Raw genomic sequence first — 21,125 nt, forward strand, 5'->3', positions numbered from 1 at the left:
ATCGAACTTTACATCAGAAACCAGGGATGTACTGTATGGTGACTAACATAATATAATAAAAAAAATTAAGATAAAAAAATAATAAAAAAAGAAGATTAGGGAGAAACCCCAGGGGATTATGGATAATGTGGAGATTATATTTTGGAATCCTTTCTAAAATAAGACCCCTATATAACAGTGAAACTTTCACTGCAAGGACTGGACTGCAGGATCCAAAATCTGTCTCTTCCCCTTCTTTCCTCACTCCTGTGTGAACAGCAAGCTTAGGTCATTCTCAGTCACCAGGCAGCTATCCTGAGCCTTTCTTTCTCAGCAACCTAAGGCTGGAAGGCAGGGGAAGAAGGGGAAGGCTGATTAAAATGGCCACCCATTCAGAGGAATATTGAGTCCATGGAGGGGGAAAGGGAAGGGAGAGGGAGAGCAATGCTTAGAACTGGAGCACTGGAAAGAAAGGCAAGATACAAAAGAGGGCAGAAGGCAGGAATTTCATTGTTGCTTGACAACCAAAGCCCTGTTGTTCCTGGTGAGTTTATCTCGCAGTGAGATGTCCAGGCTCTGCTCCGGGCAAACCCAACCACTATGGGAGAGGAGGGAGGAGGGAGAAGTGAAGGATGGAAAGGTGGTAACTGCGGGCTCCACATGATGGGACTGGTTCCCAACTTCTACTATATTTCAGGTTAGAGTATGCTCAGCCATGATCTGGAAGAGAATTAGGGACTGGGTTCAGATAAGCAGACACAGTAGGGTTCTAAATTATGCTGCGAAAATGGCTAGAGGACAAAAGAGAACAAGGGTAGACAGAGGCAGTCATCAAAGTTAAGGAAACAGGGAAAATAATGGAAGGAGCTTGGGGAAAAGGAACTAAAATGAACAGAAGCACGTTGGGGAAGAAGAGGTACCCAAAGGTATTTGCTTCCAGTTTCTTGTCTAAGCCTGAATTTTAAAACCTTTCCAAAGAGAAGGTTATCCATCCCGATACTAAGGATATGGAACAGAGCTCTGGTGACGACTCCAGAATCTCCACATAGTAGTAGGGATTTCGGGGGCACCACCTATGGTTAGAAAACAAGGGGGGGCAGGGAGGAAGTGGACAGGGGACTTATCTTGAAGCTGCATTTATATAGCAAGCATATCACGTTTACAGAGATTATAGATTTATTGGGGAAGGGCTAAATTCCCCCCAAGAAAATCTCTGGCACCATAACTGGCACCATAATTACATCAGCACTAGATTAAGGTGTATTTCCTACTAGTTCACCCCTACTCCCTCCTTGCGCTAGTCCCATACAGCTCTACTCCTCCACAGGGCACCTGGTGAATCGTTATCTAAAGACAGAGGTAAAGATCGAACCTCAAGAGTTAACGTATGGCTGTCTTCCCAACACCAAGTTAACAGTAAAGAGCCAAATGATCTCCATCCATGGCTGAAAGCAATAGGAAACACCCTTGATCATTTAAGGGGTGGATGAGATTCCTGACATCAGTGCAACCTGGCACTGACAACGTCTACCTCAGTGAGATGGAGATCTAGGATTCTGGTATCCAAAAAAGGCCTTGAGTATAGGACCCACTAGCTTATAGGCAATACCAACAGATTTTTTTCAACTTCGGATGTCCAGCTGGTTTAATCACCGTAGACTCTCCAGTTTACTCTGTGTTTCTGAGTCAAAAATGTTCTCCAATGAATCAGCTCCAGCACTGACTCCTTGAGGGGTGGAATGCACTCAAAGGGGCAACCTCTGGCAGTACATTCTGCTCAGAGAAGCAAGTGTCCACTGAAGACCGATCAGAACAGAGGGGAGAAGGGGGAAAGATAAAAGAAATTGGGCTCATCTGAAAGTCACTGGCCCGGAGGAGAGGGCAGATAAGTAGCTTCTGAATCATGGAGCAAGACAGCGAATGGTTTCCATTACTATCACCACCAAGACAAGGACCTGTAATTGCAACATGAATCCTCCCTCAAAGGCGGCAAATGGGTCTAGTTTAACCTGCAGCACCACCTGGTGCCCAGACAGAGAATTCCTGTTCTAACTCCCCGAAGTCGCAATAGCTTGCTGAGCTTTCCAAGATGTATTTAATAAAATGATCTCTCACCGTCTTCTGTGTGCATGAACACTCTCTCTCACATACACATACCCTGTCTGTCTCTGTCTCGCTCAGAGAGGGACTGGATGAAGATATTAAAAATATGTTTAAAGGTTACTTTTTATTTAAAAGCAGAAATAATGCCCTCTCCTCTCTTTAAAATGCTTAGTGTCTGGAATATTCTCTACACTAAGCCTGTCTAAATGATACCTATCTTACACCCAGCTCTAAACCTTACTTTCCTCTATAAAGCCTCCTTAAACGCTTATGCCCAAGAATCCGTTTTTTGTTTTTTTTTTTACTGTGTTTACACTCTACCATGTCATTTAACCTCACGTTCAATATTTCGAATTGATTCATATGGGTTCTCTCTTTTCTTAGGCTGAAATGACCTTGAAGTAGAAACAGTCACACGTTAGATCTGAAGAGCTAGCCCAGGCAGTTGCTACTTAATAGGTACATATAGGCATCAAATCTTATAGACTTTTCAAAATTATCTGTAAAGAGGTCACCACAGCAAGAACTACATGAAGTTAGTTTCCTAGAAAGTGAATGAAGAGGGTCAGGAGCACCTGGATTAGGGGGCAGTTCCCTGGTTCTGAAGGAATTCTGAGGTTCTGCTCTGGATATGACTGGGGAAGACTTTCAGTATGTAAGACAGGATGGCACAGGGATCATATGAAGAAAGGGACCCTGATTTGAAGGGTGCAGAAAAGAACTTCTGTCTCCCAGGGTCTTTTGCTACTAACAAACCCCAAAACGAGCACACTATAAAGCCTTCTCCCCCCCACCCCTCCCCAAAAAGCATTAAAATGTAAACATATTCTTTACATCAGATATGTCACTGCCCTAGCAATTTAGAGTCCCCAAGGAAATGGAACACGGAGCTTGTAAAGATGGACGAGAACTCCCAGTTACTGAGTGCGTCCATGTGCCAGGCATGTGTCAAGAGGCTTTCATTATCATCTCTTATCCTCCAGCTAACTTTATGAGCTAGGCACTGTTATTCCCATTTGGAGAGTAACGGAGGCAGAGGGAGGTTAAGTGACTTGTTCTAAGTCACACAGATAGTAAGACGCAAAGGAGGATTTGAATTCGGATCTGTCTGACTTCAAAGCCCGTATTCTTACTTCCCTGAGTGGAAGGAAAGAGGCCGAGAAGCACAACAGCAGGGCATGTTTCTAGAGAGGGCCAACTTAGGAGGCCCATAGCAGAGAGGACACTACGTTCTTTTGGAAAGGAGAGTGCCACCAGGATAGGAGAGGGCCTGAAGGGCCCAAAGGAAAAACCTCTTCTCAGGCTCAACCATGGCTCTGGGAATTCGAGGTGCTCACTTAAAGAGCTATGGGGGAGCGATATAACAGAAACTCAGTTTATATTGGTGTTTCTTGTCCCCGAGCATGACTGAGGAATCCCTGAGATCCTCACTCGTGATAAACAGAGGGATTGATTTGATTGGAATGGTATGTGATGTTCATTCAACCAAATTTGTTAAGTGCCTTCCACATATATGATTAGGTGCTGACAATAGAATGATGAATAAGACAGAGGTCCCGCTCTCAGGATACCGACAGTCTGAAACTGTCCTTCAGAACTGTCATGGGTTCCTATTTGTGGTTACAGATGGGCAAGAGATACCAGTGACTTGACCTGAAGAAAGGTACTGAGGTTTAAATACCTCATGAGATTCTGTTTTATTCTTAACTGATGCAATGACCATTTCTGCCTCTCTGTTGGAGTGTATGGGAATTTACACGCAGAAGTGCCAAAACACACAGGCACAGAAAATCAGCTACTACCTATCTGTTACAACCTGAAAGATGTACTCAAGTAGAAACTGTCAGTATATGATAGAAAAAGACATGGTATCTTCATCCAAAGGTGGGTGTAGAGTAAGTGACACTCAAGAAATACGACAGGGAAGCAGCTCATAATAGGAGAGACTCCTAGGGCCCATCCTGGCCCCATCTACAGAAGAAAACTTCCCTTTGTCAAGGTCTAGTGGGACAGGTGTGAGATAAGCAGTGTCCCTTTTCTGCCAAGGAAGCACAATACAACGTGAGCAAAGCCATCAGGGCAAAAAATTATTTTCAGCACCTCTAAAAACTACTTTGAGTCAATAATGAGAGGGCCAGAAAATAATCTGACAGGAAAACCTGGAGACTTAGTTTGAGATAATTTTGAGACTTAGTTTGTATCTAGGGCTCTTGCAAAAGTATGCTACTTTCCTACAGAAACTGCATAGAGAGAGAGCAGGTGTAAGAAACCACAAGGCGTCAGAACTCAATTACGAGAAAGAGAAGTTTATGGAGCAAAGGAGAAAGCTGTAAATGTTTCCTGAGAAACTCCTAATCTTAACTCGGAAAATCTCTTTCTGACTGAGAACAGGATGCAGAATAGGGATACCTAAGGGAGACTATGTAATCTCTGATCCAGAAATGTTTTAAGAATAAAATCAGAAATATGCAGATGGAATTTATATACTACCATCATGTGCACGTGTCCCTGAGTCCAGTCAGATGGAAAGCAACAGAGACCAGATGCAAATAAGGCAAAGGGACTTGCAAGTGAGGCCAGATCTAGCGGCCACGGCTTGGTGAGAAACCCTGCGGAGTGGGGAGGCAGCACAGAACAACAGAAATTGCACGGGCTTTGAGGCCAGGATAACTGAAGTGGAATCTCCGGGCTGGTAATTATTAGCTCTATGATTCTGGGAAGGTTAATCTGAATATCCTTTTTCTCACTTGTAAAAGGTATAAATATAGGTCTATCTCACAGAACTGCACTGCACATCAGTACATGAAGCAAAAAGCTGCTTACTTGGTATAGTTAGTATTAAATAAATGTCAGCTCCTTTCCTGTGCCATTTGCTTGTACCCTTTGGTGGCAGGCCTGGAGTTTCCCTTAAGATATAACCAAGGTCAGAAAGACCCTTTATCCATCTGCTACCTAGACATGCCCACCGAGAAAGAGGCCCTTCAACGGACTCTGCTCAAGGAATACCTAAGATCCTGGAGTGACCTATGAGAATTAGTGCAACAGAGTACGTGGTCAGCCATTCATAATTGTCTTTCAGGAAGATGAACATGCATGCCTGGCAGCACAGCCCTCTGCAAGGGCCCCCTCCTCTCTCTCCACATGCCTTTTCCTGACCTTTCCTGGAAGATGGTTTGTAGGGACTGCATTTCTAAGAAAAAGAGTCCATGGCCTGGCATAAAGTCCAGAACTTGCCATTTAATTTTCTCCTGGGTCCACTGCTTGTTGGACTCCTTAAACCTCACACATTCTTTCCTCTTTCATCTCTATAGAATTCCTGACTTGACATACTTTTCTATTCTCCTTTGCCCACAAGATTACAGAACCTTCTTTTTTTTTCTTCCTCGTTTTACCACGCTATTCCCTTCTCACGTGCCCCCCCCCCAACCCACACACACATACGCACACAAACTCACTCACTCACTCTTTAAGAAATCCTGATGTAGATGCCAGGAATGTGTCTGCTGCCCTTTTGACACAGAGTCTGATGCCATCTTCGGGGCCATGGGGAGGGCAGAGCCACGGGACGTGGCATTCGTGTACTCTACTGCTAGCCTGTCTCATATTTTTATCATGGCATTGCTCTGGGCATCCAGGCAGGGAACCAGTCCAGCTTCTTCTCATTCCTTTGCTCTACATCAGGACTCCAATATAATCTCACCCCTTACCTTGGCTGGATCTTCCTGCCCCAAACCTTCTACCATCAATGGAGCACAGTACATCTCTCCTCTTTCCCTCCAACCTAGTCATGCCTGAGTACTTGTCCAATTTCCTAACCCTGATTCTGATGCACGCAGGGATACTGGTAAGTTTCTTCTGTTTTCGGACATGAGCAGTCTGCACAAGCTGGATTCACTCCTTGGCTTAGCCTGCTACCCCCACTCCTCTGCCCCTCCCTTTGTCTCTAGTTCCAAACAAGGAGTGCTCCTTCTTACATAATTGGATGTTCCCAGCACAGAAGCTGACACATGAGGTCAGGCGCGCATGCGTGCAAGACTTCCCTTTGACTTAACAATGCCTTTTTTGGGCATCTAACTTCTCTTCAGCTCCCTTCCCCTCCACTCTCTCCACACCATCAACAATCAAGGGAGATTTATGAAGCCTGGCTCAGCTCAGAACTCTTCCAACCTTGGCTTAGAAGGAGGGGTCATGAGGTTGAATTTACTCTCCTATTTTTTTTTTTTTTTTTTGCAGGCTAGAGAGCGAGCTTGAGTGAGGGAGTGCATGCTCATGATTTGGCAAGAGTCCTTGGCGTCCAAGGCAGTTATGTATATATGGGTCTTTTAAGGGAGCAAGGAGAGTAAACAAAGCTGAAGGCAGAACTTATTATCTTCTTGGAGATGATAATGCAGGGGGTTGGAAAATTAGGGCATTTTAAGGAGATGAATGTAAATCTAGATGGCCGTACCGTCCCCGATGCCCCAGCTGCCGTGTGTTCATGATGGCTAGAGAAGCAGCAGTTACTATCGGTGGCACCAGTACAGACTATCCTTCTCTTTAATGTGCAGAACTCAAAGAAGGAGAGCCCAAGTAATCTGCAAAAGGATACAGCTCTGATCCTTGTGGTTTCAGAGACACGGAAAACATGGTGCTCCCCGGGCGGCAGTCAGAGGGACAGTCTCAGAGAGGCCAACACTGACGCAGGAAGCAGGGAGGGACCGCACTACACCTCTTGTCAGGGTAGCAATGGTAGGTGGGGATGTCAGGGGAGGTGCTGCAGCTTAGGGGGGATATCAAATTCCACCTTCTTTGCTTACCAAAGCAAGTAAAGCCCAAGAATGTAGCACCGTATGAACCTCTTTTTAAAAATAAAAAGAAATGTAAGCTGTCCAGGGGAGAAGTAACATGGGCTGACCTTAGGACGCTGCGGGGCCCTTTGTGCTACACGTGAATGTGCATACACATAAACGTGGTTTGGAGTTTACAAAGTGACTGATAATCCCCTCTTGAGGAATGCAGACTACTCTGAGGCAAAGATTTTTGTTGGTTTTTAATCCCTTCAAATCCCAAGGCAATCCAGCTCTCACAGAGCTAATAAGTATAACACACACAGAATTCGAACCCATGTTTGTCTGATTTTCAGCTGTAATGACTTTATCTTTCAGGGATTGCCTTGGGATTAAATAACCATAATTCTTTGTAAGCCTCGGCTTCCTCATCTTTCACAGAGCTTGTGGGGGGATTAAGTGATATAATACACTTGCGCGTTCAGCACGGTGTCTGCGCGAAGTAAACTCTCAACAAAGGTTTGCTGGATACTAAGTATCCTGAAGGAGACAAGGTCATCAATGTCTACACGTTGAGTCCTGAAATAAGCCCTCTTTTCCGTGTCTACCACACACAGGGGAACTTGCTGGTACGAGACCACAGACCACAGATCCTTCAAGCCTCTGGAAAGGGAACTGGGATTCTTTTTCCAGATACCCACAGTTTCTTCTTCACTCCTATCTTAAAAAAGCTTTAAGAACACTGTGAACCCAAAACAAGATATTTGAGAAGCAGGCCATGTTTAAAAAGATGGAATGATTTCTAGGGAAAGATGAAAGGCCTTGACCAGGCAAGGATGAGACTCTTAGTTCTAGTCTGTGGAGACTTGGGGTGAGAAGGATGTCAGCTGGCTGTGTTCTTATTTCCATTGCAGCTAACACAAAACAAAATGGACTTACGGACAAAATTTGATTAGCAATAAGAAAGACCTTTTTGACAGGAAGGGAGATGAGACAACTGAATAAGTACAAAATACCATTGCCTGGAAAAATCTATGATGAACAAAGATAACAGACCACAGTTACAAAGGGTTTTCCAAAGGTAATAGCCACAATCGTCTGTTCTTGCATAAGATTCATATTGGCTCCGTTCAAAAACACTAAATATATCCAGAACTTTCCTCCTTTAAAAAACAGAGATGCCACCCCATTAAAAAAAAAAAGTAAAAGGAAAGTCAAGGGAAATTTAGCTGTAAGCCCTCTCCCTGATTTTGTTTATGGTGTGAGCTACCTGTGGGTTTTGCTCATTTTCATTCACCTGACAGCTACGTACCCACCTAACTAGAAGCATGGTTCTAATGGAAGAGTCAACAGATGGGGACGCAAAGGTTAAAACAGCCTGATTCAAAGTTCTTTTCATAAGGAAAGGCACTACTTGATTCTAGCAGCTCTCCCCACCCATGTAACCAGGAGCACCAGTAATCCTGGAAAATACTACTGAACTCTGTACTTAACCTATGCTTGTCTGTGCTGGCAAGAGACCCAGGTGGTCTGCTTCCTGATGTAAGACATGGGAACACTCTGGTTGTTGCTTTAACAAATGAGCCCACTGGCACAAAGTCACCTTGAAAGGCCTTATGAAGTCTCTATTGTTTAGGAGCTCTATTCTCTGTTAGCTCGGAGACAGGCATAGTGGGGATAGTGGTAGCTATGAGAGGAGACCAGTATAGAGTGGGGCATCCTGAGTCGCAGAAGTCATCCTGAAGACATAAATGTAGAGCAAATTTGGGGCCACTAGCTGGAGGAGTTAAAAACAGAAAATACTTTTTATCCTTCCTTCCTTTTTCTGAAGTGCAAATATTAAGACCTAACATCTACTGGACACCTTTTATAAACCTAAACAGATTGATACTACTATTATTCTTATTTTCCAGATGAGGAAACCAAAGCTCGGAGAGATTAATCACAGCAAAGAAGTGGTATACGGTGTAGATAAGAACCTGGGCTTTGGAATACCTGGTTTTGATTTCTGGCTCCACCATGCATTAGCTTAATGATCATGGATAAGGCCCTCAGTTTTAACCTCCATGAAACTGTACAAAATGTGAAAAGTAGGGACAGAGTCTGTTTCATTCACTACTGACCAGCCTGGTGAATAAAGGAGTCAGACCAAAACAATTTCCCAGCTGGACAGAGAGGTAAGAGTATTTCAAGGTAAAGTGGATGAATGCTACAAACAGCCTGGACAACTGTCTACCAGTATGCTTAGACCAGAGGGCGCAACATATGTACTTCTGCACATTCCATCCGTTCCACTTTACCCTTGTCTCTTCCCTAACCCTAGAGAATTGATAATCACCGCCCACTGAGGTAAATGCAATCCGGCTTAGAATTCTGTCTGCGATTCCCTTGTATTTACTCTTCCTGGTTTAGATTTCCAAGAACCCGAACTACGTAAAACAGTACTTCTTCAATGATCTGCCGGTAACTCCCAAATATATTTCTCTCGCCTTCCCTGGTACTGGCTCAAACCCTTTAGTATTTCGAGTTGTTCGAACTTTAGGTAAACTTCTTCCGACCTTTTTAATATATGAACCTTAATCTTTTAAAAATTTCTCCTGACTCAGCTATACTTTTCTGTTCCTACTGAATAATTTCTTGTGTTTTGAAACCAAGTCATCATGTAAATGACTTCAAGGACAGAGGGTAATCAATTATCACAAACTAGCTAGTCTGAGAATCTTCCAGTTTTTGGAAAGCACTTGGAAGATCAGCAAGGGGAAACTTAATAGAGGAAGAAGAAATGAAGGATCGGTTAGCAACATTCACAGGTGACTGAATAAGAACGCAGAGAGACTCTATTTCAAGTATGAAGGTGATGAGAAAGGAAATGTTTATTCTTTTATCGATATTTAATGAACATCTTCTATGTCCTGTGCTAGTTGCTGGGGATATATAGCCAGGTCTAGTCCTTAAAGAACTGGTAGTCTAGGGCAAAGTTTCTCAACCTCTGCACTACTGACATGTTGGGTAGGATGATTCACTGTTACTGGGGGGGGGGTGTGCTGTCCTGTGTAGTGTAGGGTGTTCGGCAGCCTCCCTGGCCCCTACCCACTAGATGAAATAGCTTCCTGCCTCTTTCCTCAGTTGTGATAACCAAAAATATCTTCAGATACTGCCAAATACCCCCGGGAGAAAACTGCCCCCCACTTGAGGAGCACACTTTAGGGAAAGAAGATCATTTCTCGAATATACTGATAAGTATAATCATCACAACTTTGAGAGTAGAAAAGAGGGCTCCTTAGTTCTGGGGGAAGGTGGGAGAGGATACCACAAGAAGTTTCACAGAATAAATGACATTTAATGCTATATTTTTGAAAAATATTTAGCAATAGGCCAAGCAGACAAGAAGATGGAGAGTTTCGGACGTAGGGAAGGAGACAGAATGAGAGAGACAAGATAGAATGAGTAGAAGAATGAACAGAGAAAGACCATTCTGGTAGAGATAAGAGGATGAACAAAGGCCTGAAGGAAGAGAGACCAGAGTGTTCAGGCCACGATGAATGGTTTGCATGGGAGAGAATCAGAAATAAGGCTGGGACCAGACCATGTCACATAGGAAAAGAGCTGAAATTTTAATATAATAAATAAACATATATTTTAAACACGGTGGAGCCCTTTTTCAAACAAAAACTTATCCAGATCCCTAGCCTATTACCTGACCAAAATGAAATTTCTTTGATTAGATCATGGTCCACTCAGTTTTCCCCAGCTTCTAAAGCACCTCTGGGGAACCCTAGAACTCTGGGAAACATAGTGGAAAAATCACTTTTGTAGGCAATAGGGCACCACTGAAGGATATTAGGTACGGACTATATGTTCGTATTTGCTTTTTGGAAAAAGCACTCTAGTGGCAGAGCTGAGTACGGAGGAGGGACAAGGGGGAAAGTCAAAGGGCATGGAGACTAGTCAGCATTTTATATGTGGATTTCGCTTGGAGACCGGTTGTCAGCTACAACATGTGGAAAAAAGCACACTGGCTTTGGAGTTATACACATCTAGCTTCAAAGTCCAGGTGTCATTAATTATGACCTTGGGTATGCTAGCTGACCTTGCCAACCTCTATTTTCTTCTATAAAATGGGGCTACCCACCTCACTTGGCTGCTACAAGAAAATGTTATGTACACAGAGGTCAGGTGCTGGCATATGATGAACACTCAGCAAATATGAAAGTGCATCCACTTCTCTCACTAGGTCTTATTATTATTAAAGCTCCTTAAGCTTCCCTGATCTTAAGTAACTCTGAGAGTCGGAGGGGAGATTTACTTGCTCCTTGTTAATGGATTTTCTACTTGTAGAACTGAAACACAATTCTGTTTTTAAAAACAGGTTTTCTTTTTGGAGTGACCTATTATCATGAGCCATATGCTAACAGAAGAGGTCAGAATTTGGCTGCTTCTTACTTTAGGATCTGCCAGGATGTCTCAAGAGAGAGAAATCGAAACAAGAAAGGTCAAAACACAAGCACTGTGTATATCTGTCTGGCTCTGAGACCGTGTCTCCGGCCATCCTGAGTTTAGCAAAGTTTGTGTCAGTTTCATGGTTAAAGTCAGCAGCTAAAAACTCCAACCACGTGCAGATCTTTTAGGAGATGAAAGTGGTGTTGGGATCACAGTCCACATTTTATACCCAAGTATACTTTTATTCCTTACCATCCTGTGTAAGTACTTCTTTAGTTGTGAATATTTACACACCTTTTGGAGAAAACAGTCTTTATTTTCAGAGCACTGATCTGTTTTCTCCTTGTCTCATTAAACAATGAGACAGTGAATATATACCGTCAGTGAAGTGAAATGTCCACTGCAACGAGGTGAAAGGTATAGGGCTTGGGGGTATAACTGGGTGGAAAATTGATCCCCGAGTAGGAAGAGTTGAGGTGAAGGGTTTTAAGATCACAGGCAGCGTCTGTAACTCAGTGGATTATGCCAGAAGTCTTGCAGAAACAGACCCATTTATACTTTAGATGATGAGGTGATTAACACAAACCTTTGGGAACTCTTCGGGCAGTCTTCATCCCTGTGCACCTATGACAGAGTCTCTGTCTTCCCTTATGGCTGCAGGCTGCCTGGACTCTACACTTTCCCTCTCCAGTGCAGAATTCAGCATCACATCCAACCCCTGTCCAACTTGAGACTCTAATACGATGGAGAACTCTGCCGTCTTACCTCTGAACTAGGGTTCCAAACACAAGATGAAGAACTTTCTGCATGTTTTCTGTACATAGCCATCTCCACTGTTCCATCAGCAGCAAGAGAAGCAGATCTAGGGCTGTGTCAGCTAGCTCCATCTCTGCTCCTGGGGAATGAAAAGGCATCAAAAGTAACTCAGAAAAGACCCATTCTGGAGGAACATATTTCAGTGCACTGGATCTTCACCTTTATATCAATCGTCTTGTATTTCTGTAATTCTCCTGTACTCAAATCAAGAGATGTTTACTTTATATCTAAAAAGTGCAGTGATTAGGCTCTGTATTTCTTTATAATTCTTTATGTTCCTTAGTCATTCAGTAATATTTACCTTTCTAAAAGATTTTGCATATAATTATTATGCCTATCTAGCTTCTGTTTCTCTTGTATGTCCCCCTGGGAACTGAATACATTCTGTTCCAAGAAACTGCTCCCAACTAGTGACCAACTGGCACTGGCAAGGCCCCATCTCTTCCATCCTTATATTCCACTAGCCTCCACAAAGCATCATGGAAATGTTGTGTGCAACAGATTTGGGGAAAGTTTTGGAATTCACTCTCCTGTAAGCAAGTTGCTTTGAAAGCATCTCCATTACACAGAGCTGTTGGGTTGGGATCCAGAAGCCTTCAGTTAGGTTCTGAGATAACACTTGGTTCGAGGAAGAGCATTCCACCTTTGGTAAAATATGCCATGACAATGATTGATTTCTTTCCTCTTTCAAAGACTGGAAAGACCACAGGTGACTTCACACCCATGCTCAGCTGAAGTCTCCTGAACAGATGTACTTTATGGATGGAAGCATCTGTTCTTTAACCCCGGTCAGGGGGTCCCATGTCATCTGTGATTTGCTTCCCAGGAGATGTCCCCAGGAATACATAATCTTCCAGAATCAATCTCAGCAATCTGGTGCTACTGCTATGATTAATATCATAATTAATCATCAACAATAATTTTGTTAGTCTAGGACCAGTTTGTTAGTCTAGGACCTGTTGTCTGGGCCAGGCTGCCCAAGCGCTCCTCCCTACACGGTTCTTTAGGACATTAGTAACTTCAGATTTGGCTGAATATTCGAGAACTCAATCCTATTTTTTTCTTAATCCCTTCTAATATATATATCTTTTCTGCACTGCACTTCAAGGGGGCATGGAAACTGGTATGTTTACTTTCCCAGTCATTTGCTCAAAGACAGGATATTCAGTTCCTTGGGAAACAGAGCGTCAGCCACCCTCCTCGACCTTATGATTTTCTCAGGTTTAGTGTTTACCTAGAGCTGCCACCATGTGGTGACAGCTAGTCACAGCAGTAAAAAATAAGAAAGCAAGAGGAGGCACCAAGTCCTGTGGAAGAAAATGTAATTTCCTATCATGTGAGCATTTTGAGTTTCTCAGGGCTAGAAGAAAAGCTCAGGCATAAACTATACCCTTAGAGATATGATGTTCAAAATTTACAGGCTTGACCTTGGCTAGAATTATACTGTTTCACTCATTTCGTCTTATTTGTAACTTCTTACAGTTCTCTGATGCTTTTACTGTCATAACACTTTAATTTATGTAACCAGTGAGGTATGTGGGAAGAGGTGGGGTTGTGAACTTACTTTTTCACACAGTTAAGCTGAGGTCCATACACTAGAGGTCAGGTGACTGTTCAAGCGCACCTGAGAAACAATGATCTGAAATCAGCCTTTTTCCCCCCCTTCTGAACCCAGGGTTTTGTGATCTTTTCTTTTCAGTGGGAGACTCTGTCTTGGTGGAACTGAAAAACTCTTTTATAAGTTCTAGCTCAGCAAACGTATTAATATCCAGGGCTCCCAATTTTTTCTCTGTAAAAAAACATCTGCACTTTTTTGGGGAAGCAAACCTCCCTGTCCTCACCTCTTCTCCCTTCCTGCTCTATGTTGGGGAACTGGGTAGCGTTATTTGCTACGGCAGTAAATAAAACAGAAGGAAAAGATCCAGGGAAAAGGAAGAATTCCATGTTGGACTTCAGTAGCCCAATGGTATATCTAAGTGGAGATTTCTGGTAAGCAAGATGAAACACAACATCCAATATTTAGGCATCATCAGCACATGGTAGATTTAAAATCAGGAGTACAAATGAGATCACTCGGGGGGGAGTATATAGAGTAAGAACAGAGAGCTAAAAATGAAGTTCTGGAAGACAAGTAAGGGAACCAACAATGGGGCCTGAGAAGGAACCACAAGAGAGGTGGAAAGAAAACCAGGAAAGGGGTATCACAGACACGAAAGAAAGAAAGTTTGTAGGTAAAGGGAGTAGACCAAAGATGCCAAAGCATGGCAAAAATAACATAAGTAAGATAATGATATTATAAGCATGGATCTTATTTTGCTGGACCAGAACTCCCTGTTTTTGTGCCCTGCTCCTGTTTGACTCAGTTCTGGGGACTATGTCAAATTCTTCTTTGTATCCCAGGACTCGGCACAGTACCTCAAACACTGGTGTTCAACACACGGCTTGCTTAGCTGAATACAAGAGAAAATACATCAATGAATCCCAACTGTCACACCGTGCCTCCCTTCTCTGTGGGAGTGGGGATCTTGTCACGTACCTGGGTCACTGTTGCTGATGTCGTGGGCTGGCACAGCTGCTTCTGACAAGTAACCATCCATACAACCTTTGGGGATTTGTTCAGGATCTTTTTCTGGGGCTTCTGCTGGCTGCATTTCTAATAATTTTGTCTGTTTTTCAATAAAGGATTCCATCCCAGACATGGATAGGATCTCTGACTCCTGAAGAAAAAGCCAGCGGCACATCACATAAAGAACGAAGAAAATAGGAGAGTAACCGTGGCCCTTCAGGTTTTCCCTGTTCTTTCCCTGCACAAGTATCATGAGTATAGAACCCAACTGACTCTATGACCACCTTTGGAAAGTTTTCACTTTCTACCTAAATTCCAAGTAAAACAATGCCTTTGTATTCTCACTTGCTGCAAATACATTTGGGTCATCTGTTCTCTCCCAGGAACTGGCTTTCCTTCTCATTCTGCCATCCTTTATTCCAAGCCCATGACCCTTGAGAAGCCAACCTGCCGACGCAGAGAGGGTAGGAATAAGAAACCACTGAGAGAAAACACTTTTAGAATAAAAACTGGAGATCCAGATGCTGGTTAAGTCCTTTAGCAAGGCACCTACATCCCTCCTGACTTTGGAGAATGTCTCAATTGCCTGTAACTGCAGGATCAACATCCCAGGTATTAATTGCAGGAGTTATCTAGAAACTTCTCACCACACTGCCTTCCTGGAGACAATAGAGAATCTTCTCAGGTGCCTCAGTTATATTCAATGCTGGAGCAATCTTACTGGAGGAGAACCTCAACCTGGACCTGGTATTGACACAAAGAGCAGAAAGAGAACATAATTCATGGTTTTAATCTCCCAGCAAAGGGCTGCCAAGTATTACTACCTTAAAACAAGAACATCCATACTTATTCTTGGGAGCTTACTGAGGTCAGAGTTGCCAGGAGAGACCTGGCCCTGAAATTCCCAAAACTGATACACATTCTGGCAATTCTTAATACATAGTACAACCATTGCACTAAGCTATGGCCACAATGCGTTTGTGAAGCACTTTTGCTAATGTAAAACAGGGACCAGTCTATCATGGTTGTATTCCCATAAGCTAGAAGAATGGAGAATATATACTACATACTCATTAAAAATTTGTTGGAGATTAAATAGCTACATGGCATAAACCAAGGTTTTTGTTGTTGTTGTTAGTACCCTTTCGCACGTCCACTTATTCTCCTAGTGTTCCAAATAAAAGTAGGGAAGGGACCACAAGTGCTAACCTCACATTTTATGGCTCTTATAACCACAGACACGGTCACCCTTCAAAATACGGGCTCAGTAAAAAAGGCTAAAAATTGTGTTACTGCTGGTCCATGAGACATGAATACAGAAACAAAGACAGTCAGACATACAGACACAAACATACAAACTCTCCACCTTTCCCTCTCCCCCCCCCACACTCTCTCTCTCTCTCACTCATTTTCTCTTCATAATGGTCCAGATACAGATATAAAATTTGCAGTAAGGGTTAAGTGTGGTGCCCTTCCCTTCCGCATGTTGGCTTCTGAAACGGTGTGTGTAGGATCCTAGTAAAGGACAGAATAGCCAAAAAACAGGTCCTATGGGTGTTCATTCTGGCCATTTCCTGTTTATTGCCAGTACATGCATCTTCTGAGCTAAGATTTCCAGGAATGATGACAAACAGAGATCAGTTACAAGCCTTAATTCTTAATAGGAAAGAAACATCTCAATTTCCCAGGAAAACAGAAAAGGAGAGTATACATATTTTACAGTTTTCCTTCTCGTCAAAACTTCCCGGTCAGTTTAAGTCCTGGGTTCCAGTGGCAAGACGAATATTCAGAAGGGATGCCTACGCTGGCCCTCAGGCTCCTCTGGGTTGAGCACTGAGGAGCGTGGGGTCTGGCTTTGTATAAAAACTGGTATGTGTGACCCATCTCTTCTCTCCTAGGGCTTGACAGTGGGGCTAGGCTTTGGCTCAGGACTGGCAATCACCCCGAGAACTGGAAAGGGTCCCCAGGTGACTGAAGGGCTTCTCACTTGCTAGGCTTCTTGCCTTCTGTCTGGGGCTTGCTTTCTGTCTCGGCCTCACTCAGCTCTTCTGTGGGGCTTTGGGGTTCGGAGCGAGGAAATGCTGTCTTCAAGGTGTCCACGATAGCACTTACCACCATCTGCAGGGGTCAGAGGTGCAAGGTCAGACAGAAACCACCAAACGAGCAGTTGTCTCATGGGGCTTCGTGCAATGAAGATGAGCACAGAGCGTGTCTAGCTAGTGGAGCCTTTTCATCAGCATACTCAGATACCAGACAGATTTACTGGCAACTATCCCCCCTTTTCTCGACGGCCATAAAAATCTGCTTCCTCACAGAGTTAAGACAAACAATGCCATGGGAAAAGAAGCCAAAATAAACAATGAGATAAATAAAAAGCTTGGAGTTCTGCAGGCTGCTGAAACACTTCATTTTTCAATTCCTTTCCTTGTATGTGAGGGAATGATTTTTATTTCCAAATCAACAATACTTTCACCAAGATGTGAATAAATGGAAGTGATACAGGTAGGAATATATGGAAAAGAAAAAGAGTAAAAATTATCAAATAAGAAATACATTCTAGAAGCATATATAATATTAACATGCTCAGAGTAATTCACAGAATAAAGAACTGGTTTTTCCACTTACTCCAAATAATTTCTCTTCTTTACAGAAAGAGTAACAAAAATCACTCATGTCAAAATTAAGGAAATCTGGAGTTGATATAAACTCCTCATAAAGACCAAATAAAACAATCCTCACTGAAGAGTAAGAGTTGGTTGTATTTCTCAGAATGGAAAAATGGCATACAGATATTTGCTAAAAAGGAAAATGTACAAACGAAACACTAAAAGCCTAAAGAAATGAAAAGAAATCTTTACTTTTCCTTTGGTACTCCTTGCTAATTAACACTGTTGGCTCAGAGCAGCACCATGCCTTCCTTAATTCATGCCTGTGTTCATCCTCTACACGGAGTACAGACAGCACAGCTGAGACAAGCTGAAGTGGCAGACTAGGACTAGACAAGCTGAGTGGCAGACTAGGACTACAGTGAAACACAGGAGGTAATAAACCAGGGAGAGAACACAGAGGACAGCATGAATAGATAATGCAGCTTAGAAAATATAACTTGGTCTCAAGGCTCACAAAATTGTAGCCTGTGGGGAGGGTCCTTATCTGCTCTGTTCACTGTTGTATCACCAGCAGCTAGTCCTGTTCATGGTCAAGCTTGTACTTGACCAGACAAGCAGTAAGTGGCTGGTGAGTCAGTGAGTGAACACATCTGTGTGGATGGACACATCTGCATGGAATTCTGGGGATTCTACCTCATTTATCCCTTTTCAATTTGCAGCTTTTTCCTCGCATCAGTGAACGTCTTCTAATTCCTACCACATGAAATTCCACTTTTACACTTTATTCCCTGAAGTCTAGAGAGAGGTCCACCTTCTGCCAATGAGTCAGTGTCTTCTAACCTTTTAAAACATATGCCATCTTTGGATAAACATAAACCTCAGACTTGTGTCCTGGAGACTCTCAAATCAGCTGCTTACAAGAAGGATATAATGTGTTGTACAAATGTCCTTCTCCAACCATCTTCAAAGGTTCTGAGATACCCCCTTGAAAAAAGTATAATTCTTTCCATGCTATTCTCCAGCAGAGAATCAGCACACCAGTCTAAATCCAGCTTAGTGTCCTGTCTTGGGGCTCTTTTTCCTGAGTGACCAACACCAGGAATGATCTTTATCTCCAGGAGAGACCTTCCTGCCCCCACCGATCTATGGAGGTACAGATCTATCCTTACCTCCCTCTGTTAGAATAACAATGTCATAATATCCCGTAGGAGATATGTGTACCCATGTAGTGTCATAGCAAGGTGATGGTCCAACCAATATTTGCCACAGGTCTTAAAAATTCTAGTCCATGTTCTATGGACACCTCTCTGCTGTCTCTCCCCACCCCAACCTCCTTTATTTTTCAATCACTGCCTACACTCTGGTGAAAAACTAAAGCTGGGCACAGTGGCCCTGCTGGTACCTTGTCTATTCTGGACACCATGAATGGTTTCTTGACAAAGGCAATACGAGCATCTGTGTTCAGAGCAAGGAACTCCTGCATCTCCTCACTGTTAGCGATCTCCGGAATGGCACAAAGTTGCTGCAAAAGACACAAGAAGTTTTTCAAAGAGAAATTCTGGTCCCCGAGTCTCTTCAGCTTGGCTTGGGTATCTGGTAATTAGAATGAAAACACAGTTGAAACTCAAGGATGCTGACCTTTAGAAAGGATTCCAGGAGGCTCTTTCGGGCTTCTACTCTGTCACTATCCATGTTTCCAAATGGAAGATCTGGAAAGAGCTTTTTAGGACCCTTCACATCTTAAAAAACAAAAACACAAACACAAACTCGTTCACTTAACATTCACTGAGAGATATTCCACATGAAATACATCATATATGTAAAGAAAACAGGACTGCTGAATACATTCCTAAGATTTTTTTAAATTTCAGGAGTTCCAAATATACCCCAAGGATATAGTACATACAATCTACTCTTGTTACCGGTGTTCACACTAACGTAGAGGAGGCCAGATGCTACAGTAGTTACAAATGAGGGCCCTGAAGTCCAGTTGCCCAAGTTTAAATTTTTGCTCCAATCCCTACTATAAGAATGACCTTCAGCAAGTTGCCTAATCCTTCTTTGGGGAGAATGATAGTTATCTATCTTATAAGCTGTTAGGACAATTCAATAAGCTAATATGTATAAAGTACTTAGAAGAGAACCTGGCATACTTTTTCAAGCTTGGTTCAGTAGTAATTATTGTTATTAAGAAAGAAAATGCATAACTGAAATCCACAACTTATGCCTAAACTTATTAAAAGGTTTATTTGGATGACCATCAGTTTGTTGTTTGTTTTTTTTTTTAAACAAATAGCTGCTTACTAGCTTATTCTTAGAGTTAAATTTTATTACATTTTCTTAACTGTTCCTGTGCCTTATAGGTGTCACATAGCAAACACACAAAAAGCCTGGTTGTTAAAGGAAGGATGGCAAGCATTTCTGGAGACTATTTTAATATTTAAGAGCAATCCATCTATGTATACATGTGGAAAAACTGATTTAACTCCTCACACTATTTCACAGACTCAGGTGGAAATATGAGTTTCTCAAGCTTAAACTAGGTCGGCCCCAGAACAAAGTAAGTGTCAAAGAAGTGCCTCAGGGGGCGCCTGGGTGGCACAGCGGTTAAGCGTCTGCCTTCGGCTCGGGGCGTGATCCCGGCGTTGTGGGATCGAGCCCCACATCAGGCTCCTCCGCTATGAGCCTGCTTCTTCCTCTCCTACTCCCCCTGCTTGTGTTCCCTCTCTCGCTGGCTGTCTCTATCTCTGTCAAATAAATAAATAAAATCTTTAAAAAAAAAAAAAAAAAGAAGTGCCTCAGAAAGAATGTGATTGGTGCTATCCAGCACTAAAACCCACAACATCTGTAAGCAAACTGGGGAAACACGGGCCCCTGGATGCTGTGTTCTCCTCTTCCATCCCTTCCCACAAACTAGTAGGCCCAGCCTTTCAGATCAGGGGACTAGATGTGTAAAGCAAGCAGGCAGTCCGGGCTGGGGAAACTCCTGACTTTTGATGAACTTTCGGAGATCTGATTTCTCCTCCAGACGAGTCTGCAGATTGAGGAACTCGCGGTAGCGGCGATTCACAGTGTGGTAGGCCACCTGCTGCAGGCCACTGCTGTTCTCACCATCCAGGGCCGTCTCATACTGTTGAATGAACACATTTATTTAGGGCATCAGTTCAATGGCCACACAGTAAGAGCAGAGTAGAAGTAAAGGGAGGAAGACGGTCCTATTCTGTTTCTTTCTTTATTTGACAGAGAGAGAAAGTGAGAGCACACGCACAAGTAGGCAGAATGGCAGGCAAAGGGAGAAGGAGAAGCAGCCCCCCCAATGTGGGGCTCGATCCCAGGACCCTGGGATCATGACCTGAGCTGAAGAGACTCTTAACTGACTGAGCCACCCAGGCGCCCCTATTTCTGAACATACTGGATCTGATTGCTGCTCTGAGTTGTAGTGAATAACTCAAATTCCCAGGGCAGCTGAATTAAGGAATGAGATGTGTTTCCCAACATATGTGGCCCAGAAAGAGAAATGAGTTTTGCTGTTCTCCATTCCCTCCTTCCACCTCAAAACTCCCTCCTGCAAACACTTTCTTAACTTATAAAAATGGATATAGGGTTCCTGGGTGGCACAGTCAGTTAAGTGTACAACTCTTGGATTAGGCTCAGGTTGTGACCTCATGGTTATGAGACTGAGCCCACATCAGGCTCCACGCTTGGAATGGAGTCTGTGATTCTCTCTCTCTCTGCCCCACCCGCTTGTCTCCCTCTCTCTCAGACATAAATAAATCTTAAAAAAATGGCTATATTACTATTTTTCAAATCTCAAAGAGTATAAAACAGAAGGTACAAGACCACCTC

General features: G+C 43.1%; 1 protein-coding gene across 4 annotated transcripts in view; it reads right to left on the reverse strand.

The window, feature by feature from the left end:
- Positions 1-21,125, reverse strand: part of SNX19 (sorting nexin 19) — a 48,583-nt gene that overhangs the window by 23,765 nt on the left and 3,693 nt on the right. For 3 of the 4 annotated variants that reach the window (XM_011221509.3, XM_019796767.2, XM_002912682.4), the window contains exons 2-8: positions 20,271-20,409; positions 18,918-19,018; positions 18,682-18,801; positions 16,658-16,788; positions 15,318-15,414; positions 14,641-14,821; positions 12,054-12,183 (exon numbers count right to left, since the gene is read on the reverse strand). In XM_011221509.3, the coding sequence (XP_011219811.1) occupies positions 12,054-12,183; positions 14,641-14,821; positions 15,318-15,414; positions 16,658-16,788; positions 18,682-18,801; positions 18,918-19,018; positions 20,271-20,409 (899 nt within the window). Of the gene's footprint in view, positions 1-12,053; positions 12,184-13,401; positions 13,412-13,668; positions 13,729-14,640; positions 14,822-15,317; positions 15,415-16,657; positions 16,789-18,681; positions 18,802-18,917; positions 19,019-20,270; positions 20,410-21,125 lie in introns of those variants that run through there. The other variant, XM_034666096.1, reaches the window with a different exon arrangement.

Source organism: Ailuropoda melanoleuca, chromosome 8 (genome assembly GCF_002007445.2).
Source record: "Ailuropoda melanoleuca isolate Jingjing chromosome 8, ASM200744v2, whole genome shotgun sequence".
In the NCBI taxonomy this organism is placed as follows: Eukaryota; Metazoa; Chordata; class Mammalia; order Carnivora; family Ursidae; genus Ailuropoda; species Ailuropoda melanoleuca.